This window comes from Thamnophis elegans, chromosome 1 (genome assembly GCF_009769535.1).
Source record: "Thamnophis elegans isolate rThaEle1 chromosome 1, rThaEle1.pri, whole genome shotgun sequence".
Taxonomy (NCBI): Eukaryota; Metazoa; Chordata; class Lepidosauria; order Squamata; family Colubridae; genus Thamnophis; species Thamnophis elegans.
This window is the reverse complement of record NC_045541.1, coordinates 139,932,860-139,953,020: the sequence shown is the minus strand read 5'-3', so window position 1 is coordinate 139,953,020 and position 20,161 is coordinate 139,932,860. Positions and strand designations below refer to the sequence as shown.

General features: G+C 36.8%; 1 protein-coding gene across 2 annotated transcripts in view; it reads left to right on the top strand.

Annotated features, from left to right (window-relative positions):
* The window catches only part of TTC7B (tetratricopeptide repeat domain 7B), a 118,980-nt gene that overhangs the window by 706 nt on the left and 98,113 nt on the right, over positions 1 to 20,161 (top strand). The window contains exons 2-3 of one of the 2 annotated variants that reach the window (XM_032232942.1): positions 15,937 to 16,091; positions 18,393 to 18,561. In XM_032232942.1, coding sequence (XP_032088833.1) covers positions 15,937 to 16,091; positions 18,393 to 18,561 — 324 coding nt within the window. Of the gene's footprint in view, positions 1 to 15,936; positions 16,092 to 18,392; positions 18,562 to 20,161 lie in introns of those variants that run through there. The other variant, XM_032232951.1, reaches the window with a different exon arrangement.

Sequence of the window (20,161 nt, the reverse complement as noted above, 5' to 3'; positions counted from 1 at the left end):
CCCGATAGGGTAAAGCTAAAGCTCCCCTCTATTTTAACAGGCCTTTCCTGGGAGGCTGGAAAGGAATTAACCTATAATATAGCCTTTATTATTGTACATCATATATACAACGAGAACTTTACGTACCAACAGAATTGTATAGCAGTCTATATGTGCCTATTGAACATTGAGTATCTTATATGTGTCCAAAACTCATTCTGATCATTAAATTAAAAAATAAAAGGCATAGGAATTCTGTGGTAAGCTGTAATAAACTGAAATTTGAATTGCATAGCAACGTAGGGGAAGGGGGTGGTGCAGTTTTCCCCTTCTGGTGCAGCTTTATCCCCATCAAAATGTGTTGCTTAAATGGCTTCAGTGTTTGTAACTTTAAAAACTTAATCAGATTATATGAATTCTTGTCATATTAGGTCTTAGTTCTCACTGAAGAATGAAAACATTGTGAAAGGAGCACTTTTTGAAGGGCTTATTTTAATTTCCCCAATGTTTCCTGCCCTCACTAACTAACTGTAATATTACTTGCATACTCTGACATTATACAAAAGTAAAAAAAAAACACCTCGAAATGTTTAATGTATCTTTTCTAAGTTAAGCTGTAATCAATATCTGGCAGGAGTATTCCGATCTCTGATTTGTGAGATCAACATGGAAATCACTCTCCAAGGTTTGGGATAAAGAGTGCATGCTTGTTGGACTTAATATGAGATAGAACTTATGGTGGGCCTTTATGTTTGATGCTAACACTCTGGCTGTAACAAAACATAATAGGAAAAAAGTGTCCCCTGAATTATTGTGTAACAATCGAAGCCTATTTTTTATCCATTTATACTTCATATTAACCATCCATCACCCTTAATACTATATCTAATATTAAAGTATTAGCCATCCACCATGTGAATTTGTCAGCCCTTCCAGTATTCCTCTGTAATTTAGAAACTACAGATTTATGAGCATACTGCAAATATGTATTTAATAGATACAGTATCTATTTTTCCTGATCAAGTTAGTGATGTAAGCTGAGGGTAAATTTGCATTCCAAGCTATAAAAATGTATGTATTTTTAAATTAAAACATCAGATTATGCTGTCAAAAGTAAGGATAGTTGTCTTAGTCACTGTCATGTTGCAGTTCTATTAGCAAGAAAAAGACAAGGTTCACTTCCTGCTTAACATTTATTTAAAAGATGTATAGAGCTTCCCAGTTCATATAATTGCAGTTGTTGATGACATACATCAAATAAAAACTAAACAGAAAACAATGACTACATTGTTGAAGAATGTTTACTACAACTTATTATTATTTATTTATTAAATTTACTGTATTTTTCGCAGTATAAGACACACCAAGGTTTTGAAGAGGCAAATTAAAAAAAAGTAGGTAGGTAGATAGAGGGATAGAGAGGGAGAGAAAGAGAGAGAAATACAGTAGATAGGTAGGGAGAGAGAGAGAGAGTAGTTAGGTAGGCAGGCAGGTAGGTAGGTAGGTAGGTAGATAAAGGGATATATATAGAGAGAAATAGAGAGAAAAAATAGGTAGGTAGGGAGAAAGAGCGTAGGTAGGTAGATAGGTAGGTAGGTAGAGGGAGAGAGAGACAGAAATAGCGAAATTGAGAGATAGAGAAATACAGTAGGTAGGGAGATAGAGAGTGTGTAGGTAGGGAGGTAGAGGGAGAGAGAGGGAGAGAAAGAAAGAGAAATACAGTAGGTAGGTAGGGAGAGAGAAAGCAGGTAGGTAGGGAGATAGGTAGGGAGATAAAGGGATAGAGAGAGAAATAGAGAGAGATACAGTAGGTAGGTAGGTAGGTAGATAAAGGGATAGAGAGAGACAGAAATAGAGAGAGACAGAAATACATTAGGTAGGTAGGGAGAGAGAGTGTAGGTAGGTAGGTAGAGGGATAGAGAGAGAAATATAGAGACAGAAATACAGTAGGTAGGTAGGTAGATAAAGGGATAGAGAGAGAGAAATAGAGAAATACAGTAGGTAGGTAGGTAGGGAGAGAGAGTGTAGGTAGGTAGGTAGGTAGGTAGGTAGGTAGGGAGAGGGAGAGAGAGAGAGAAATAGAGACAGAAATACAGTAGGTAGGTAGGTAGATAAAGGGATAGAGAGAGAACTAGAGAGAGAGAGAGAAATACAGTAGATAGGGAGAGAGAGTGTGCAGGTAGGTAGAGGGATATAGAGAGAGAGAAATAGAGAAATACAGTAGGTAGGGAGAGAGTGTAGGTAGGTAGAGGGAGAGAGAGAGAGAGAGAGAAATACAGTAGATAGGTAGGTGTTTCTGCTGGCACAGCACTTGATCAATGTAATTCTCTTCAATCAGTTAAAGAGCTTTCCAAAAGGGGGGAAAAAGTTTTTGTACTCTGCAAACCTCCCAAAAGGGGCCCATTTTTTCAAATAAAAGGCATGAATAGCCTTGGAGGGGCTTGCAGAGTGCTCCTAGGGGGGGTGGGGATGGGGGCAAAAACGAGCAAAAACCGGCTCTTTTTCACAAAAATGGGCCATTTTTTCCCCACAAAAACTGCATGCATAGCCTTATGGAGGCTTATAGAGTACTGCTGGAGACTGGGGGGGGGGGGGCAAAAACACAGCCCGTTCTTTGCTCATTTCTGCCCTCCCCAGCCCCCAGGAGCTCTCTGAAAGCCTCCATAAGGGTATGCACGGCCATTTTTGTGAAGGGTGTGGGGTTTCGGAAGGCAAAAAATGCTGTATTCGGTGTAGAGAGGCACCCAGAATTTCAGCTTCTTTTTTGAGGAAAAAAGGTGTGTCATACTCCAAAAATACAGTATATGCTGTCCATCTCATTATCAAGCAGTTTTGGACTTACAGAGATTGAAAGCAGAATGCTCATCTTGTACTGTACTTCTGTCAAGTTTTGTGGACATTGAGCTAAGCTGTATATCTTGGTATATGTTTCTTTGAACTAAGTCACAGGACAGTAGAGCTTGCCATTTGATTGATCAAATAAATTGCCAGGAAATGGGTGTATGGTAGATATTGGAAATTATAGTTCAATAGCATCTGGAGATCAGGGGTACCCATGCCTTTTTAAAGATATAACAAAATTAGCAATCTGATTCCCAGTTAATTTTAGGAATGTAGCCTAGGTGAATTTAAAGGAAATAAGTGTGCGAGAATTGTGAGTGAGATAAGGAGATAATAGAGGAGATAATAATATATGCAGACCGATAGTGACATAGAAAAAAATAGCTGTTGAGAAAGTGAGATTTTAACGTTAACTTCCCTCATGATTTTTGAAAGTGAATGCATGTTTGTGAGCAGTTGTCATTGGGAATATGTCTATACAAATGTTTTCATGTATAGCTGTGTGCCTTTGCAGGCAAACACATCACCCAACTAAGCAGCTAGCAATCAACTTCTAGAGTGAAAAAGTTTTAGAGTTGTACATAACCATTTCATAAAACATACAGAGACAGCCAATATCAGCTTCAAAAATCATCTTGTAATCCTTGCAAACCGCGCTGTTGCTTTAATGATGTATGTTTTGTAAAGAGGAACTTCCATTAGTTGTAAAAATTCTTCTTTTGAAGGCTTTATGGACTTGCCATTACTATGGATTATAATGCACAGTAGCTGGATTTGCACAGCACTTCCCATTTTTATGAAGACGTTTATGTCTTTGTATTTATGAAAAAGTTGAGAAAGAAGTGAAGAATCTCCTAGTTAGTAGTTTCATTTTGGAGTGGTGCAATGGCTCAGCTGTTAAAGATGCTGAGCTTTTCAGCTGGAGAGCTGACAGCCCTGGTTCAAGACCTGAGCTCCATGGGGTGAGCTCCCATTACTTGCCCCAGCTTCTGCCCACCTAACAGTTCAAAAGCATACAGATTCAAGTAGATTAATATGTGGGAAGGTAACAGCGTTCCATACTGGCCACATGATCATAGAAATTGTCTTTGGACGATGCTGACTCCCTCGGCCAAGAAACAGATGAGCGCCATGCCGTAGAGTCAGACATGACTGACAGGGAAACTTTTACCTTTTTACCTTGGTTTCATTTTAAATAGTTGGTCAAGATGTGCAAGAAATTTATCTATGGTAAGAAATGCACCAAATTAAGAAATAAGCATATGTGAAATGTACTAAAATTTATTTCAATATAGGCCACCCATAATTTTCAGATGTTGGTATAAATCGATAAGGTAAAGATAAAGGTTTTCCTGACATATATGTGCTAGCCATTCCCGACTAGGGGGTGGTGCTCATCACTGTTTCAAAGCTGAAGAGCCAGCACTGTCCGAAGACGTCTCCCTGGTTATGTGGCCAGCATGACTAAACGCCAAAGGCACATGGAACGTTGTTACCTTCCCACTGAAGATGGTTCCTATTTTTCTACTTTCATTTTTACGTTCTTTCGAACTGGTAGGTTGGCAAAAGCTGGGACAAGATTTTAACCGCTAAACTGCCAACCTTTCTGATCGACAAGCTCAGCGTCTTAGCCACTCAGCCATCGCATCCCCTTTGAGCCACTGTGTCCCCTTATAAATCGGTATAATGGTTTAAAAAAGAATCAAAAGAAGTTTATATTGCTAATAGGGATGATAATACTTCAAATTCCAGAAGTGATACTGATTAGATAATATCTCACTTACCATAATGTGTGCCCTGAGCTTTATCTCTCCTTTTCTCCTTTTCTAAAAATGTTAAAATGTGTAAAGTTTTATTTTAAAAAATGTGAAATGTAGTGAACAACTGAAAATGAAATCTAGCTATAAACAGGACATTATAAACACAAAGAAAATTTATTCAGAAGCTGTGAGATTTTTTAGAACCAGTACAAATGTAATATCCACCAATTATACAAATTCAACCAATTATTAAGAAATACATACAGTACATTGATTAATATTGAAAGATTTAGGCTATAACTATTCCACTAGTTTTTATCTTGCATTAATTGAATTATCCAAGAATTCCTTCATTGAAAAACTTTATGTTGAAAAAAAGAATAAACAGTGATAAAGGTTTTCATGATTTGTCATCAAATAATTAGCAAATTCCATGCTATATTCATGCTGCTCTCTCCTCCAGCTTAAGCTCTTCTTTATTTACTTCGCTCTTTAAAAAAGAAAAATACTGAATGTCATACAAGATCAACAATACAAGGTATGTGAATTTGTGAGCGTTCCTGATTGTGTGATATGGTAGATTGGATGTTAATATCGTTTGGTTTAGTGAGTCATATCAAACTGCCCATTATCAGCAGGACTGAGCAGGTAATGGTTTTTCAAAAGCTTTTCCATCAACCATGATTCTCATAACTAAGGGCTTTAAAGGATTTTAGCTTGTTAGAAATCATCTGAAATTCACATTTCTTCTCCAGCAGAACGCTCTGAGGTATTCCACCATTGCCCTTTGGCTATCTCCACCCCCCTACTTTTAATTAAGCTTTCTTATTTCTATTTTGAAGTAAAGGAGATGCATTGAACTGTAATAGATTGTAGTATGTTTAAAAACTACAGTGATTGTAGTAGACTAGAATGAATCTTAAAGACAAACAGTTTTAAATATCTGCATTTGAAATCTAGACTTATACAGTATATACAGTATATTTGTTTTATTTATGAAACTAACATTGTACAATATCCTTAGTTTGTTATTACTGGCATGCATGTCTTTCCCTAATGTAATTTGACATATCTAAAAATTGCTAAGGTTGAAAAACACTGATTTATATGATAAGTTGGACGGATTTCACCCAGATGATTAAATTGTTCATTTTTATTCTTAATTCTTAGGAGTTAAGTTTTATTCTTAGCTTTAGGAGTAGAATTGATTATACATATCAGCTTTTCCACTCTGGAAAACTGTGCATTACTTGATTATTATATAATGTAGTATTAGGCCAACTATTTCTCAAATCAACATGCATGTACATTATCTGAAGTCAGCTTTTGATGGCAGATGGTGATAAAGGAATTCGTTGCTAAATGAAGGAGGGGAGGAGACGTCTTAAGAAAACATTTGTGTAATATTAAATTAATGTAAATCAGGTCTTATGTAGCCCAGAGAGGAACTGATTATATAAATCTTTACTTTAATGGTATCTGTTCATTCTTTAGTAAGTAGAAGTATTAAGATAATAGGTTATGCTTCAGTTAAATAGCATCATTATCCATAACGCCTTCTAACATACAGATACAACTAACTGTAGAGAAATATACAGTTGCTCTTGAAAAAGAAGTGGGAAAGCTAAAGGGTGCCAGTGAATAAATAATAATGCAAAGAAGGTCAAACAAAGATTATTGTTGTCAGTACAGTATAGATGTCAAAATCCAAATTACCTGAGAAGATATTCCCTACTTACAAAAATCTCTGTCATTAGAAGATGAAATTAGATCATTACCAAGTCAGAAGGCTATAGGAATTTATGAAATTATGGAAGAGAAGAAAAACCAGTAAAGGTTCAAATCAAGCTATGCCAGCAAATCTGGAAAAAAATACAATAGCCAACAGATCGGGAGAGGTCAATCTACTTACCAATACCAAAGAAAAGAGACTTAAGAGACTCATATAATAGCCTTTCACACTCTAGAAAAAGAACACTTAGGATAATCCAACAGATTAGAGCCCTACATGGAAATGGAGATCATTTGAAGCTGACTTTAGAAAAGCCTGAATACATTATTATGGATGCCTGCTGCATAATTGAGAAAGCCAAAGAATACCAGAAAGAAGTTAGATGTGCTTCAATGATTATAGAAAAGAGGGTCATCACATTTTTACGACTATTCTTATGGCAATCATTAAGTGAACACCGAGTTTGTAAAGTGAATGCCAAAGTTGTTAAACAAATGCCAGTTTCATTAAGCAAACTCATTGTTTGCTATAGGGCAGTTTTTGCCAGAAACCAAAAGTAAATGTTGGTTTCTGGCAAAACCATTGTAAATCATGGCCATTGTAAATGTTTGTAAATGTGGGCTGGTTGCTGAGTGCCCAAAATGCGGTCATGTGACTGTGGGAGGGGTAGATGTTGGAATTTCAAATCTGGGTTCTAATAGTTTTTTCAGACCCCATTGTAACTTTGAACTGTCAATGAGGGACTGGTTATAAGTCAAGGTCTTATCTATAGTAGAAATAAAGAAACCCAGAAATCAAGAAATGTGCTGTTATTTAGCACTTAGTAGAGTAGCAGTGAAGGCCTTATAAAAGATAGATGTGACAAAAGATCAGAATTGTACAGACATTGTTTTTTCATGTGAAACTATTAAAACAAAACTTGGATTTTGAAGAAGCACACTTGAAAAATGATGCTTTTGAATTCTACTGTCGGGGAATATTCATGAGAATACCACGGATAGCCATAAAAACAAATAAAAAGATCATTAAACTAATCAAGCTCATGTGTTACAATTTAATTTTTTTTAAAAAAAAATGTGACACCAGAGAAATGGTTTAAAATATATAAAGATACTTCTAATCATTGTTAAAAAGGTGAAAAACGTGAAGGGATATTTTATCAGTCATAGTGGACTTACAAAAAAATGAAAAGATACTGGATACAAATATGTGATGCAGAGAGTTTGAAAAATTAGCCCACGGTAAAACCAAAACTTTGTTATTAGGACATAAACACTCAAGTACAAAAGGCTTACAGTTGGTTTTATATATGGTAACTAGTGTGGTCATTATATGCACAAAGGCAAACAACAGAATGGAGAAATGGATTGTGAAGATGATTGATTTTGCAAAAATGTCTAAATTTAAGAAGGAAGCTAGAATTTTATAAAGGTCTGGAGCCTTTATAGACTTTTTGCTGAAAATGGGTAAAGATTAACTGCTGATTTCAGGATTTAGTTATGATATGCAATATAAAAGGTTGAAGATGGTAATTGCTCTGTTTGTAACCACTTCAAAGAAGATTGAAAGCCACTTCTTTAGATAGCTTTCTTTTATTTTTGCTTTTTCTTCACTTTTCTATTTTTTCTTCTAAGTTTCTGTTAATTTTTAAAAACTTTGTAAAATTTCTTTTAATAGATTTTTTTAAAATCAACTTGGAATTCTCTTTGGAGGCACAAATCAAGAGGCTTAAGTTATAAGTTATAAGATATAACTACCTCTGGAGAAATCTATAATGCTGGGAAAAGATATGAGGTTGACCGTCAGTTTTTATAGTAATAATGCACCATTGGAAACCCTAATCAAGCAATTTATTTATTAGCATGTTAAAGTCATGGATTTGTTCTTACAGATAGTCCTCAACCTAGCAGCTGGTCAAAGTTACAACAGCCCAGCCTCCTCCCCCAAATATATTTATGATCCAGTTTTGAAGTTCTGATGGTTGTCCTCCTCCACAGTCATACAGCTGCATTTTGGGTGCTTGGCAGTTGGCTGTAGTTGACAGCGTTTTTGCTGTCAATTGCAGCCAACTGCCAAGCACCCAAAATGCCTTTATTTCCAATTTTTGCAAAAACGCCCCATAGCAAACGAGGACTATTATAAGTCTGTTTCCCATACTTAAATTTTATCTAGATAATTCATTTAATCATATATCTGCGGTACCACACTGATGCAAATTACTCCTTTCTAGTTGTAACAATTACTCTTTCTAGGACAGAATTGCACTTCCTTCCTTCCTTCAGTATTTTTTATATTTACATATATGTCATTGTATGTATTTTGCTTGTCACTTATTTTGTTTTCTTTTTATAAACAAACTTGTGTTACAGCATAAAAGTAGACATATTTAAGTAGAAGTATCTGTTATTTATATTTGGAATATGCAGTGCCTGAATATCAAATGTTGCATATATGACCTTATTGTTAGATCTATAGAAGTGTAAACAGGAAGTGTGTCACTAAACTGCCACTGGAACTTTTTAGGAACTGATAAAATTTGAATGTTGGCAGGCTCTTGAAATTTACAAGGGGTGATGTTACTATTAGAAGCCTCCTTAACTTACTGGCTTCCTGTGCTGCAAACAATAGATTTAGAAAGGCTTGTGAAAGAACTATTCAGTAGGAATAGTTCTTTTACGTAGGAATAACTTTTTTCCAAAGTGGTGTGGGTATGATTATGAGTGATGGACTGAAAAATCTTTTTAAACAAATAAATAGTGAAATATTAGTAACTCTTACAAGTCTTGAGCTGTGTTCTATAAAAGCCTTATTTGGTGTATTTTCAATAATGGTATTTGTGACTTAAAAAATAGATTAGTTTTGAACTGCAATTGTTCAAAAAAAATTATTGATATTCAATATCATATATTGAATATTAATATTAATAGAAAAACATTGTCAAAATTACTTAATTTTAATGCCATTAATAACTCTAATTTTTTCACTATATTCAGACCTTTTTTAAACGGTGTCAGTATTCCAGTCTATCAGAGATTGGGAAGAAAGATCTTGTTGCTACATCAGTGGTTCTCAACCTGTGGGTTGGGATCCCTTTGGGGGTCGAACGACCCTTTCACAGGGGTCGCCATATTTTCGATGGTCTTAGGAACCGAGACACCAGTTTTATGATTGGGGGTCACCACAAGATGTGGAACAGTATTAAAGGGTCGCGGCATTGGGAAGGTTGAGAACCACTGTGCTACATGGTCAAAATATCTGATCATGTGGCATCATAGATCAATCATTTCAAAGTCAAGGCAGAAAAAATTACGTTCACTTTGAATGCACTTTGTGGAAGAGTCACAACATGAACATGTTTTAATCTGCCTTTCTAATTGGTTGAAAACAAGAATGCTTTCAAAGATAATATTAATGAAAATACCTCCTGTCAAATCTCAGCTTTGAACAAATCCAAAATAGTCCAGGGTTTGAAAAGAAGGGGAAATAACCATCATTGCTAATGATATATTATAGAACTCCACTCTCTTTTTAGAAGTATTTTAGCATTTCTGTGACATAGATTGAAGTGTAAAGTAAATTGATTTTTAGCAACCATTGTGCGATTCACCTGTGAATAGCTGCTTATGTTTGATATGAGCACTTTTTACAAAAAATGTTAAAGCTGTTATAAAAATAAATCATTTTTTTGCCACAAAATGAAATTGCTCTTCAAGTAAAGCTTAAATTAAACATTTATAATGCAACCTCATGTAATGATAGCTTAAGAGATATTTCTCTTTAGCAGAGTGCTTTTGGAGGATTGCAATGCACAGTTTAGAAGGGAGCAAGCAGGGATACTAACTCTTCTTTTGGTAGCCTATTTTCATTTGAAACTCCTCCAAGTCACTTTAGTCCCTCCTGGAATTCAAGATAACAAGTGAATTATCTTTGAATGTATTTTATGAATAAAACACATGACATTTTAAATTAATTATTTATCATACTGTACTGTGTGTTTGTGAGTTGCATAGAGAATCTTCTATTGTTTTATAATACAGGTTACAGGATCAATCAAAATGGACTCAAATGTCTATACACCAGTGCACAGAGTATGACGAATAAACAGGGTGAATTAGAAATTCAAGTAAATGAGGGCAGATATGATATTGTTGCAATTACAGAACCTTGGTGGGATGAAACACACAAATGGAACATACAGCTAGAAGGATTTAAATTATTTAAAAGAAATACACCAAATAAAAGAGGAGGTGGAGTTGCACTATATATAAGAAATAACTACATCTCTACAGAAATATAGCACAACAATGATGAAAACTATCTTGAATGCATTTGGGTCAATATTAAGGGTTTGGGGCGGGGGGAATGACATTGCCATAAGTCTATACTACAGGCCACCCAACCAAGCAGAGGAAGTAGATGAACTTTTTGCTAGTCAGCTAACTAAGGTATGTAGGAAGCGCACCACAATAGTAATGGGATATTTTAACTACCCTGACATCAACTGGAAAACAAACTCTGCACCAAGTGGAAGATCCAACAGGTTCCTAATGAACCTAGCAGATAACTTTGTTTCCCAAAAAGTAGAGAAGGGAATAAGGGGATCAGCCATATTGGACTTAATTCTCACTAACAGAGAGGAAATGATAGAAGTTGTTGAAGCCATAGGAACTCTGGGGGCAAGTGACCATGCAATATTGGAATTCAACATTATGCAAACACAAGTAGTAGAACAAAGTCAAACTAGAGTCTTGGACTTTAAGAGAGCTAATTTCAATAAAATTCAGTTAGAGAGAGCTTGGGAAGAATTCCATGGATGAGAATCCTCAAGGGGAAAACAACTCAAGAAGCTTGGGGAATTTTGAAAAATGAGATTACCAAAATTCAGTCTAGTACAATACCAATGAAGAAGAAAAATAACAGCTCCCAAAAGAAACCAGCATAAAGAACTCTCTGACAAATTGAAAGACAAAAAAGTATAAAAAGTGGAAAGGGGGGGGGGGGACATAACTAAGGCAGAATATCAGCAAATAGCCCGAGTCTGTAAAGATGAAGTAAGGAAAGCTAAGACTCACAATGAAGAAAGGCTTGCCACAAAAGTAAAAAATAACAAAAAGCTTCCTCCAACATGTTAAAAACATGAAAAAAGTTAAGGAAACAATTGGTCCATTGCTGGGAGAAAGTGGCAAGAAGGTGACAAGCAACAGGGAGAAAGCAGAACTATTTAACTCATGTTTTGCATCTGTCTTTACGCAAAGGGATAAAACAGTCCAACCTATCAAAAACAGCACCACAAAAATCAGATTAGGAACACAAATTGAAATAGATAAAAAATGGTAAGTGAGCCCCTGTCTACCCTAGACAAGTTCAAATCACCAGTACCGGATGGATTGCACCTCAGGGTTCTGAAGGAACTGACAGATGAGATCTCAGAAGCACTGAACTATATATTTCAGAAATCCTGGAGCACTGGGAAACTGCCAGAGGACTGGAAAAGAGCTGATGTGGTTCCCATCTTCAAAAAAGGAAAAAAATAGATCCAGGAAACCATAGACCTATCAGCCTGACCTCAATACCAGGAAAGATTCTGGAAAAGATAATCAAGCAACGAATTAGTAAACACCTAGAAGTAAACAAAGTAGTAGCCAAAAGCCAACATGGGTTAGTCAAAAACAGATCATGCCAGACTAATCTTATTGCATTCTTTGACAAAGTGACAACATTAGTGGACCAGAGGAATGCCGTCGATATAGTTGACTTGGACTTCAATAAGGCATTTGATAAGGTAGACCATAACCTACTTACTAGATAAAGTAGAAGAATGTGGGTTAGACAGCATCACCACCAGATGCATTCGTAACTGGGTGACCAATCTCACTCCATGTGTAGTCCTCAATGGAACTGCGTCTACATGGAGGGAAGTATGCAGTGGAGTACCCCAAGGCTCTGTTTTAGGTCCAGTACTCTTCAACATCTTCATCAATGATTTGGATGAGGGAATAAATGGGGAAGTCATTGAATTTGTAGATGACACCAAGCTGGCAGGAATAGCCAACACTCCAGAAGACAGTATTAAGGTACAGAAGGATCTTGACAAACTTGAACATTGGGCACTATCTAACAAAATGAAATTCAATGGTGAAAAGAATAAGGTTCTACATTTAGGCAAGAAAAACAAAATGCACAGGTACAGTATAGGTGGTACGTTGCTCAATAGTAATAACTGTGAGAGGGATCTTGGAGTCCTAGTGGACAACCATTTAAATATGAGCCAGCAGTGTGCAGCAGCTGCCAAAAAAGCCAACGCAGTTCTAGGCTACATAAACAGAGGGATAGAATCAAGATGACGTGAAGTGTTAATACCACTTTATAATGCCTTGGAAAGGCCATACTTGGAATACTGCATTCAGTTTTGGTCGCCAAGTTGTAGAAAAGATGTGGACACTCTAGAAAGAGGGCAGAGAACAGCAACAAAGATGATTAGGGGACTGGAGACTAAAACATGAAGAACTATTGCAGGAACTGGATATGTCTAGTTTAATGAAAAGAAAGACTAGAGGAGACATGATAGCAGTGTTCCAATATCTCATGGGTCGCCACAAAGAAGAGGGAGTCAAATTATTATCCAAGGCACCTGAGAGTAGAACAAGAAGCAATGGGTGGAAACTAATGAAGGAGAGAAGCAACTTAGAACTGAAGAGAAATTTCCTGACAGTTAGAACAATTAATCAATGGAACAGCTTGCCTCCAGAAGTTGTGAATGCCCCAACACTGGAAGTCTTGAAGAAGATGTTGGATAGCCATTTGTCTGAAATGGTATAGGGTTTCCTGCCTAGTCAGGGGGTTGGACTAGAAAACCTCCAAGGTTCCTTCCAACTCTGCTACTGTATTGTACTTATAATAAATAAAAGCAATGGTCTACAAATGTAGGGACTATTTAAGAGAGAAAAATAGGCATACTGGAAAAGGATCAAGTGTCATTTGCTCCTGCCTCCATTAACTGTATAGTTCTTTTCTGAAGTTTTGTAAAAGAGAAGCAGCTGTTGGATTAATGTTACAGTCAGTTGCATTGTAGCACTTAGTTTGTGTTTCAAGAGTCCCTACATATCAGAATGATTTATTGTTAGATCTGTCCTCACCTTCAATGCTAGCTCTCCAAATCACTCTTCAATCCAAATGTCCCAGTTGCTGAGTGAAATTATCTTAATTCCAGCTTCAACAAAATGATTATTCAAAATATTAATATTCCCTGTGTCAAATGTGTATAATGTGTCAAAGAATGAGAAAGATAGGGCCGAGAAATTCATTGAATACTACTTGCACTTTCATTTGAGTAACATGAGCAACCATACATGTTACTTAACCAATTGTACAGAAGACCGTCTCAAGGTTATGATGCAAATTGGTAACAAGAGGTGGATTTAAGGTCTTGTTTACCCATACATCAGACAAGAGGTTCTTGAATATGGCTGTCTCAGATTCTTGGCAAGCAAGCAAAAGCATAAATCTTCTGTTGCACTTTTCATTAGGCAAATAAGTAGACAATTGTGGCTCAAGGCATCAAAACAGTATTATAGATAGCTTCATTTGTTTGTGTGCTGTGTAATAGATGTACCAAGCATTTTCACATTAAATAATGTAGGAAGCATTTTTATCATGAAAGCAACATCTCCCCCCTATTTACTGCTTATTAAGTTATGCTTACTTTACTAAGGCTGCTAATACTATTAATTATTTCATTCATCCATACACATTTATACTCAATATATATGAAGAACAGAGAGATTAAAAGATTTTACTATAAGATTGCAAACTACAGTAATGGGCACAATAAAAATGAGAAAGATCGGGGTTGGACTAGAAGACCTCCAATATCCCTTCCAATTCTGTTATTGTTACTACTATCAGATTTAGGAATCAAAATATGTGTGTGGTATTTATGCATATATTAAAAAGATAATATGTTAATCTGTGTATATTATGGAAACTGCTAATACCTAATTTTGATATATTATGATGAAAAAGTATTCTGGTAATGGGGCAAATAGAAATACAAAGACAAAAAGCAGTGCTGGCATCCTAGTGCTAGGAATGTTATAACTATGTTTATTGACTAAGTCACAATGCTAGGCCATAAACTAGAATGGCTAAATATAGGTAGTACTCGCTAAGTACAAGTAGTACTTGCTTAACATCATTGTTCACTGACAGTTCAAAATTACAGCAGTGCTGAATGAAGGGACTCCCAGTCCTCAACTGTTAAGCTATCACAGCAGCCCCATGGTTATGTGAACAATGTAGGATCCACTTACGTTTATGACCACCTTTTGGCTGGCTGCCTACCTACCTGCTGCTGCCAGTTGTTGCTGCCACCTGGTCCTGGCTGCCACACCATATACCCCTACAATACCGGATGGAGTCTTCTTTCACTCTGCCTTCTTTCATACTGGTGCAGCAAGGTCCTTCTCTCACACCGGCCAGGCTCTCAGGTTGCACACTGGACAGGTCCTCTGTGTGCCAGCCGGGGCCTTCTTTGAGAAAGAAGGTCCTGCTACAAGGATCCTTCTTTTGTGCTGGTGGTCCAGGGCCTTTTTTCCATGTACCAGTTGGGTTATTCTTCCTTGAAAGAAGGCCCTAACTAGCACATGGCTTAGAGACCCTGGCTGGTGTGAGAGAAGGCTCTGGCCGCAACAGTGCTGAAGAAGGCCCTGCCCGGAGAGTGTAGTAGTGATCTGTAGAGCAGCTAGCATGGCATAAGACTTTGTGGTAGGGACAGCTGGCTTCAGGGGGGGTAGTCAAAAGCGCAGAGATGGGTTTGAACCCTAAAGTTGGCTGAACTATGGCCATTTTGTTTTGGTAGTTTTCTTTTGGGAGGTTTCTCTTCTCACAGCTTCAGGGCTGACACAATCAGGAGCGAAGGGGCCAGAGAATGGGCTGTAGAGATAGCTGGGGTGTTGTAGCCTAAATAAAATCCTTTCTCCTGGGAATCAAGGATGTGGTATAGGTGTTCAAAAGGTGGAGACTGAGGTTCTTTGAGGAATTTGCCTGCTTCGGAGTTCTTATTGAATGGGATGTATTACTTGGAACCTTGACCATGGAAGGGAGATAGGTGAGTGGAGGGAATTAAATTAGAGGCAGTACCTTGTCTTTGTCCAAGAATGGCTTGGATCCAAGAGGGGATGGTGTCCTCACCTAATGATCACATGGGAGTCAGCAATTGCATTGTTGGAACTGCTGTTGCTAAGCAGTGTAGTCATGTGATGTTTCACTTAACCTCATCAGTTAGTAAAGGAGTTTCCAGTCCCACTTAACATTATTAAGTGAAGACTGCTTGTAAAACCATGTTATACAGTTAGTACCACATGTGAACATCCGAACATAAATGTTCTTAGACCATAAGTGTAACACACACACACACACACACTTTTATGCTCTATTATAAAGTGACATTTATTTCATGTTAAAGATGAGTGTCCACTCCAGAAGATGTGCTGTGAAGCTGCTTAAAAGTTATTCATCTTAGTACATTTTTATGATTAATGGTTTTGCGTTATCTCATAGCAATGCTTAGTATTAATAGAACATAACAGCTATTTAACTATATAATAATTTTGTCTCTCCCTATAGATGATATGGCAGAACTCCTCCTCGGAGAATCCAAGCTAGAACTTTTTTTGAAAGCGAACCCTCTAAAACAAGGGGCAAGTCCCTGTGGTCCCCGACCAAAATTAGTTGAAGTCAGGAAGCATCTCACCGCAGCACTTGATCGTGGAAATTTAAAGGTATTTGTGCTTCCATAGTAATTGTTGAGAGTTTGATGTTTCAGCAATATAAGAATAAATAATGCTGCTTTTAAAATATTTAGATAAATCATTTATATAATTGCAATACAGATCTATTTTGTGTATCCCAGTTTTTATTCTTCCAGTTTTATAACACGTTAAGTATATATCTCCATCTTCTGGGAGCCCATATAATTTGATTCTACTTAGCAGGATAAATTGTCATTGGAGATAACAGCCTAAAACATATTGCTATGACAGGTGAGGGACAAAAGCTCAAGAAATAAAATCAAGGATAAAGCTATGAGAACGAAATAGTTTCATTTTTTAAAGGCTGTCATTTCCAAAGATACGTAAATTAAGTACCAGCAATGAATTCATAATGATGTTTGAGTTTCTTTAGATATTATTTGGAACTGAAATAAATTAATCTGAAGCTCAGTTTCAGTTTAAGATGGGACTTAATTAATTTCACTTAAAAAAATCTTTTTGATAGCATTTAGACTTATATACTGCCCCATAGTTCTTTACAGCACTCTCTGGGTGGTTTACAATGTCAGCATATTTCCCCCAACAATCTGGGCCCTAATTTTACCGATTTCGAAAGGATGGAAAGCTGAGTCAACCTTGAGCCCCATCAGGGTTGAATTCCAGGTTGTGGACAGCTTTTGCCTATAATAAATACTACTGTCTAAGCACTGCATCACATGATAAGATTATGGTGTGGTATGGTATTTATTTTCTTTATACACTATCCATGGTTAGGTGGCTGAGCAGTATATGAATGGTTTAATAAGTAAAAAAATCATTACCTTCATGCCCCCATTACTTGGTGTTTGTCTTTATTAAACTGCAATACTAGTCTTGCTAATGTACATTTTAAGTCCAAGAAAAATAATGCTAATTTAATTCCCTACATTAACGGATATTTGATTGCAACTTTGTTGAAAGATTCAGATTTATCCAGTTTTTTACATATATTCTTATTTCAAAATACAAAAGCAAAATGCAATTTTTATGTTTCAAATATGTTACTTCTCTTCTTTTTAGTTATAAGGCATCTATTTTTAAAACTATAAAGTTATATGTTAGTTGTATGCTTAATATTTAAGTGCTACTTTAAAAATGTTTTAGAAATTACGATCTTAAATTATACTGGTCACTTTTCTTTTTCATAGGCCAGCGATGGTGAACCTTTTTTGGCTTGCGTGCCATAAGTGGGGGTGCAGGCGTGCCACATCCATAATGCGATGCGCGACCCCCCAATGTGCATGCGTGCATGACAGGCGCTCCCCCCATTTTTTGCATGCTTTTGTCACCCTCCCCAGGCTCCAGAAGCTTTATAGGAGCCTGGGGAGGGCGAAAACAGTCTCCTCCCACCCGGAGGCCCTCCGGAGCCTTCAGGGACCTTCATGAGGCTTCCCGGAAGGCTCCGTAGGACTAAAAATGACCCTATGAGCAAACTGGAAGTGACTTCTGGTTTGCTTGTAGGGCTGTTTTTAGTTCTCCGGAGCCTTCGGAACCTTCTTCCGATTTGCTCGTAGGGTCATTTTTAGTCCTACGGAGCCTTCGGGATCTTCTTCCAATTTGCCCGTAGGGCCGTTTTTAATGCTCTGGAGCCTTCAAGGACCTTCAGGAGGCTTCCCTGAAGGCTCCGGATGACTTAAACCGACCCTATGAGCAAACCGGAAGTCCATTCCCAAACTTCTGGTTTGCCCATAGGGCCAGTTTTTTTGCTCTCTGGAGGCTTCAGGGAACTCCTGAAACCTCCGGAGGGCCTCTGGGGGGAAGAGGCTGTTTCTGCCCTCTCCAGGCTCCTCTAAAGCCTCTGGAGCCTGGGGAGGGCGAAAAATGGCTTTATAAAAGGCTGAAGTCCGCTGGCTTCATGTGCCCTGACAAATGGCTCCGCGTGCCACCTGTGGCACACGTGGCATAGGTTCGCCATCCCGGTCATAGGCTTTTTATAGAAATAAAACTGATAATGAGAGTGCAGTTTAGACCATCTTTAGTGTTAAGAGATATAAATATAACATAAATCAATTTAAGGAGTAAAGAATGTTAGATTAGTACATCAGGGTTTTAGAAACTGTTTTATAGAACTCTAGGTTGCCATGAGAACTAGATGGACTTTTAAGTACGATCAATTTTCTAACACTAGATTTTTGCCTGTAGATTAGGAGTTCTAGGAATTTTTCTTTTTAATGAATAAGTTCTTTGGCCTAAAATACCTACTTTAAAAGTCCCATGTATGATACTGCCTTGTGTCTGATACCTGCTGCTTGCCCTCTTCTTTTTTTCTAGCCAGAGTTCTTACAAGAAGCCCATTTAGTTATGGCCAAATTAAATTATATGGAAGGTGATTACAAAGAAGCTCTTAATACATACGCTAAAGTGGGAATTGACGACTTGCAGCTTGCTGCTGTACCTCCTTATCGCTTAAGAATGATTGCTGAAGCATATTCAACCAAAGGTAAGGTGGCTTTCAGTGTAATTGTGAGTTGCTCTCCCCCTTTACTTTTTTAATTTCTCACTGTACTGAAACTTGAAAGCAAGTGTGTTGTTAATTCTGTGACATAGAGCAAAAGGCATGCAGAAAAGAAAGGCATGCATTATTAGTAAAGATACGGCTAGCAAATTTGGTTTAAAAATGCACAGTCAAGAACAAATGTGTTTTTTTTTAATTTGACCTATTTGGCCCATATTTATTCAAAATTCATCTACAATTGTTTCTATGCAGAGGGCTTGTTTCTGTGAAAAGTATCATGTTAGAGTTACAGATTATGATGAAATAATTCCTGTCACATAAACTATACCGTTTGCCTTCTCCACTTCATGTGTTTGACCTTTTCCCTCAAAATGGGAACTGTTGTAATGACAGGAAGTTTGTAATTGTCTCCAAAGTCTTGCAGAATTCTGATGTCTCACATGTGTGAATGGATTTTTTAAAATAATTCCTCTTGTGCTGCAGCCAAGCTAGAAGATGCCATATTACCTAACACATATTGATGTGGAAATTGTGGTCCGAAGTTGTTTTCAGAGTGTTTAGAATCTTCAAGTGGAAGTACTTTTTTGAATAAGTTTTTATTTTAAAATATTTTAATGATGTCCTGAAGCTTTCCTATAGATAAGTATTTGAATGCTGTGGAAATCTTGGAAGAAGCTAAGTCTTGGAAGAAGATACTGATGAACATGGAGTTATTTAAAAAAACTTCCATGAATGAGCCTGACCCAGAGATTGCAGAGTAGTGATTAGTTTTTAGTTACATGTTGTTTATATTTCAGTTAGCTCTTGAAATTTATTTATTAAATTTATAAATAAAGATGCATGCATTGCTCACAGAAGTAGAATTGATCAAATTTTCATAGTCACATCCCAGGAAAAATATTCAAAGAGAAGTGACTCTTCTATACTTAATACATTTCTTTAGGGATTTTCAAAAAGTGAAATTAGATAATGATGTTTGGGAATATTACAATACTGCTTTTTCCAAATATTAGTTTCTGCTTTCTTATGGATGTATTTTATTAATATGAACAATATTTACAAGCTAAACAAGGTCAAATACTAGGTTTAGTTAGTGTTGCCTTGTTTATGAAATGTGCAATGCTTGTGTAGTTTCTATAGGTGGCAGCATTGGTTAAGGATCTTTGTACTTTATGTGCAATATTCTGAAAATGCAGCCCTTTCTACTCATTAGAAGAGGGTTATGAAAATATTTACAGACCCCTTGCATCCTGGACATCCTGATGCTATAGAGCACTGCACACCAAGACAACTAGACACAAGAACAGGTTTTTTCCTGAACACCATCACTCTGCTAAACAAATAATTCCTTCACCACTGTCAAACTATTCACAAAGGCTGCATTACTATTACTATTAATCTTCTCATCGTTCCTATCACCCATCTTCTGTCACTTATTACTGCATGACTGTAACTTTGTTGCTTGTATCCTTACAATTTATATTGATATTGATTTTTTTTCTGATTGCTTATTTGTACTCTGTGACTATCATTTAAGTGTTGTACCTTATGATTCTTGATGAATGTATCTTGTCTTTTTATGTAC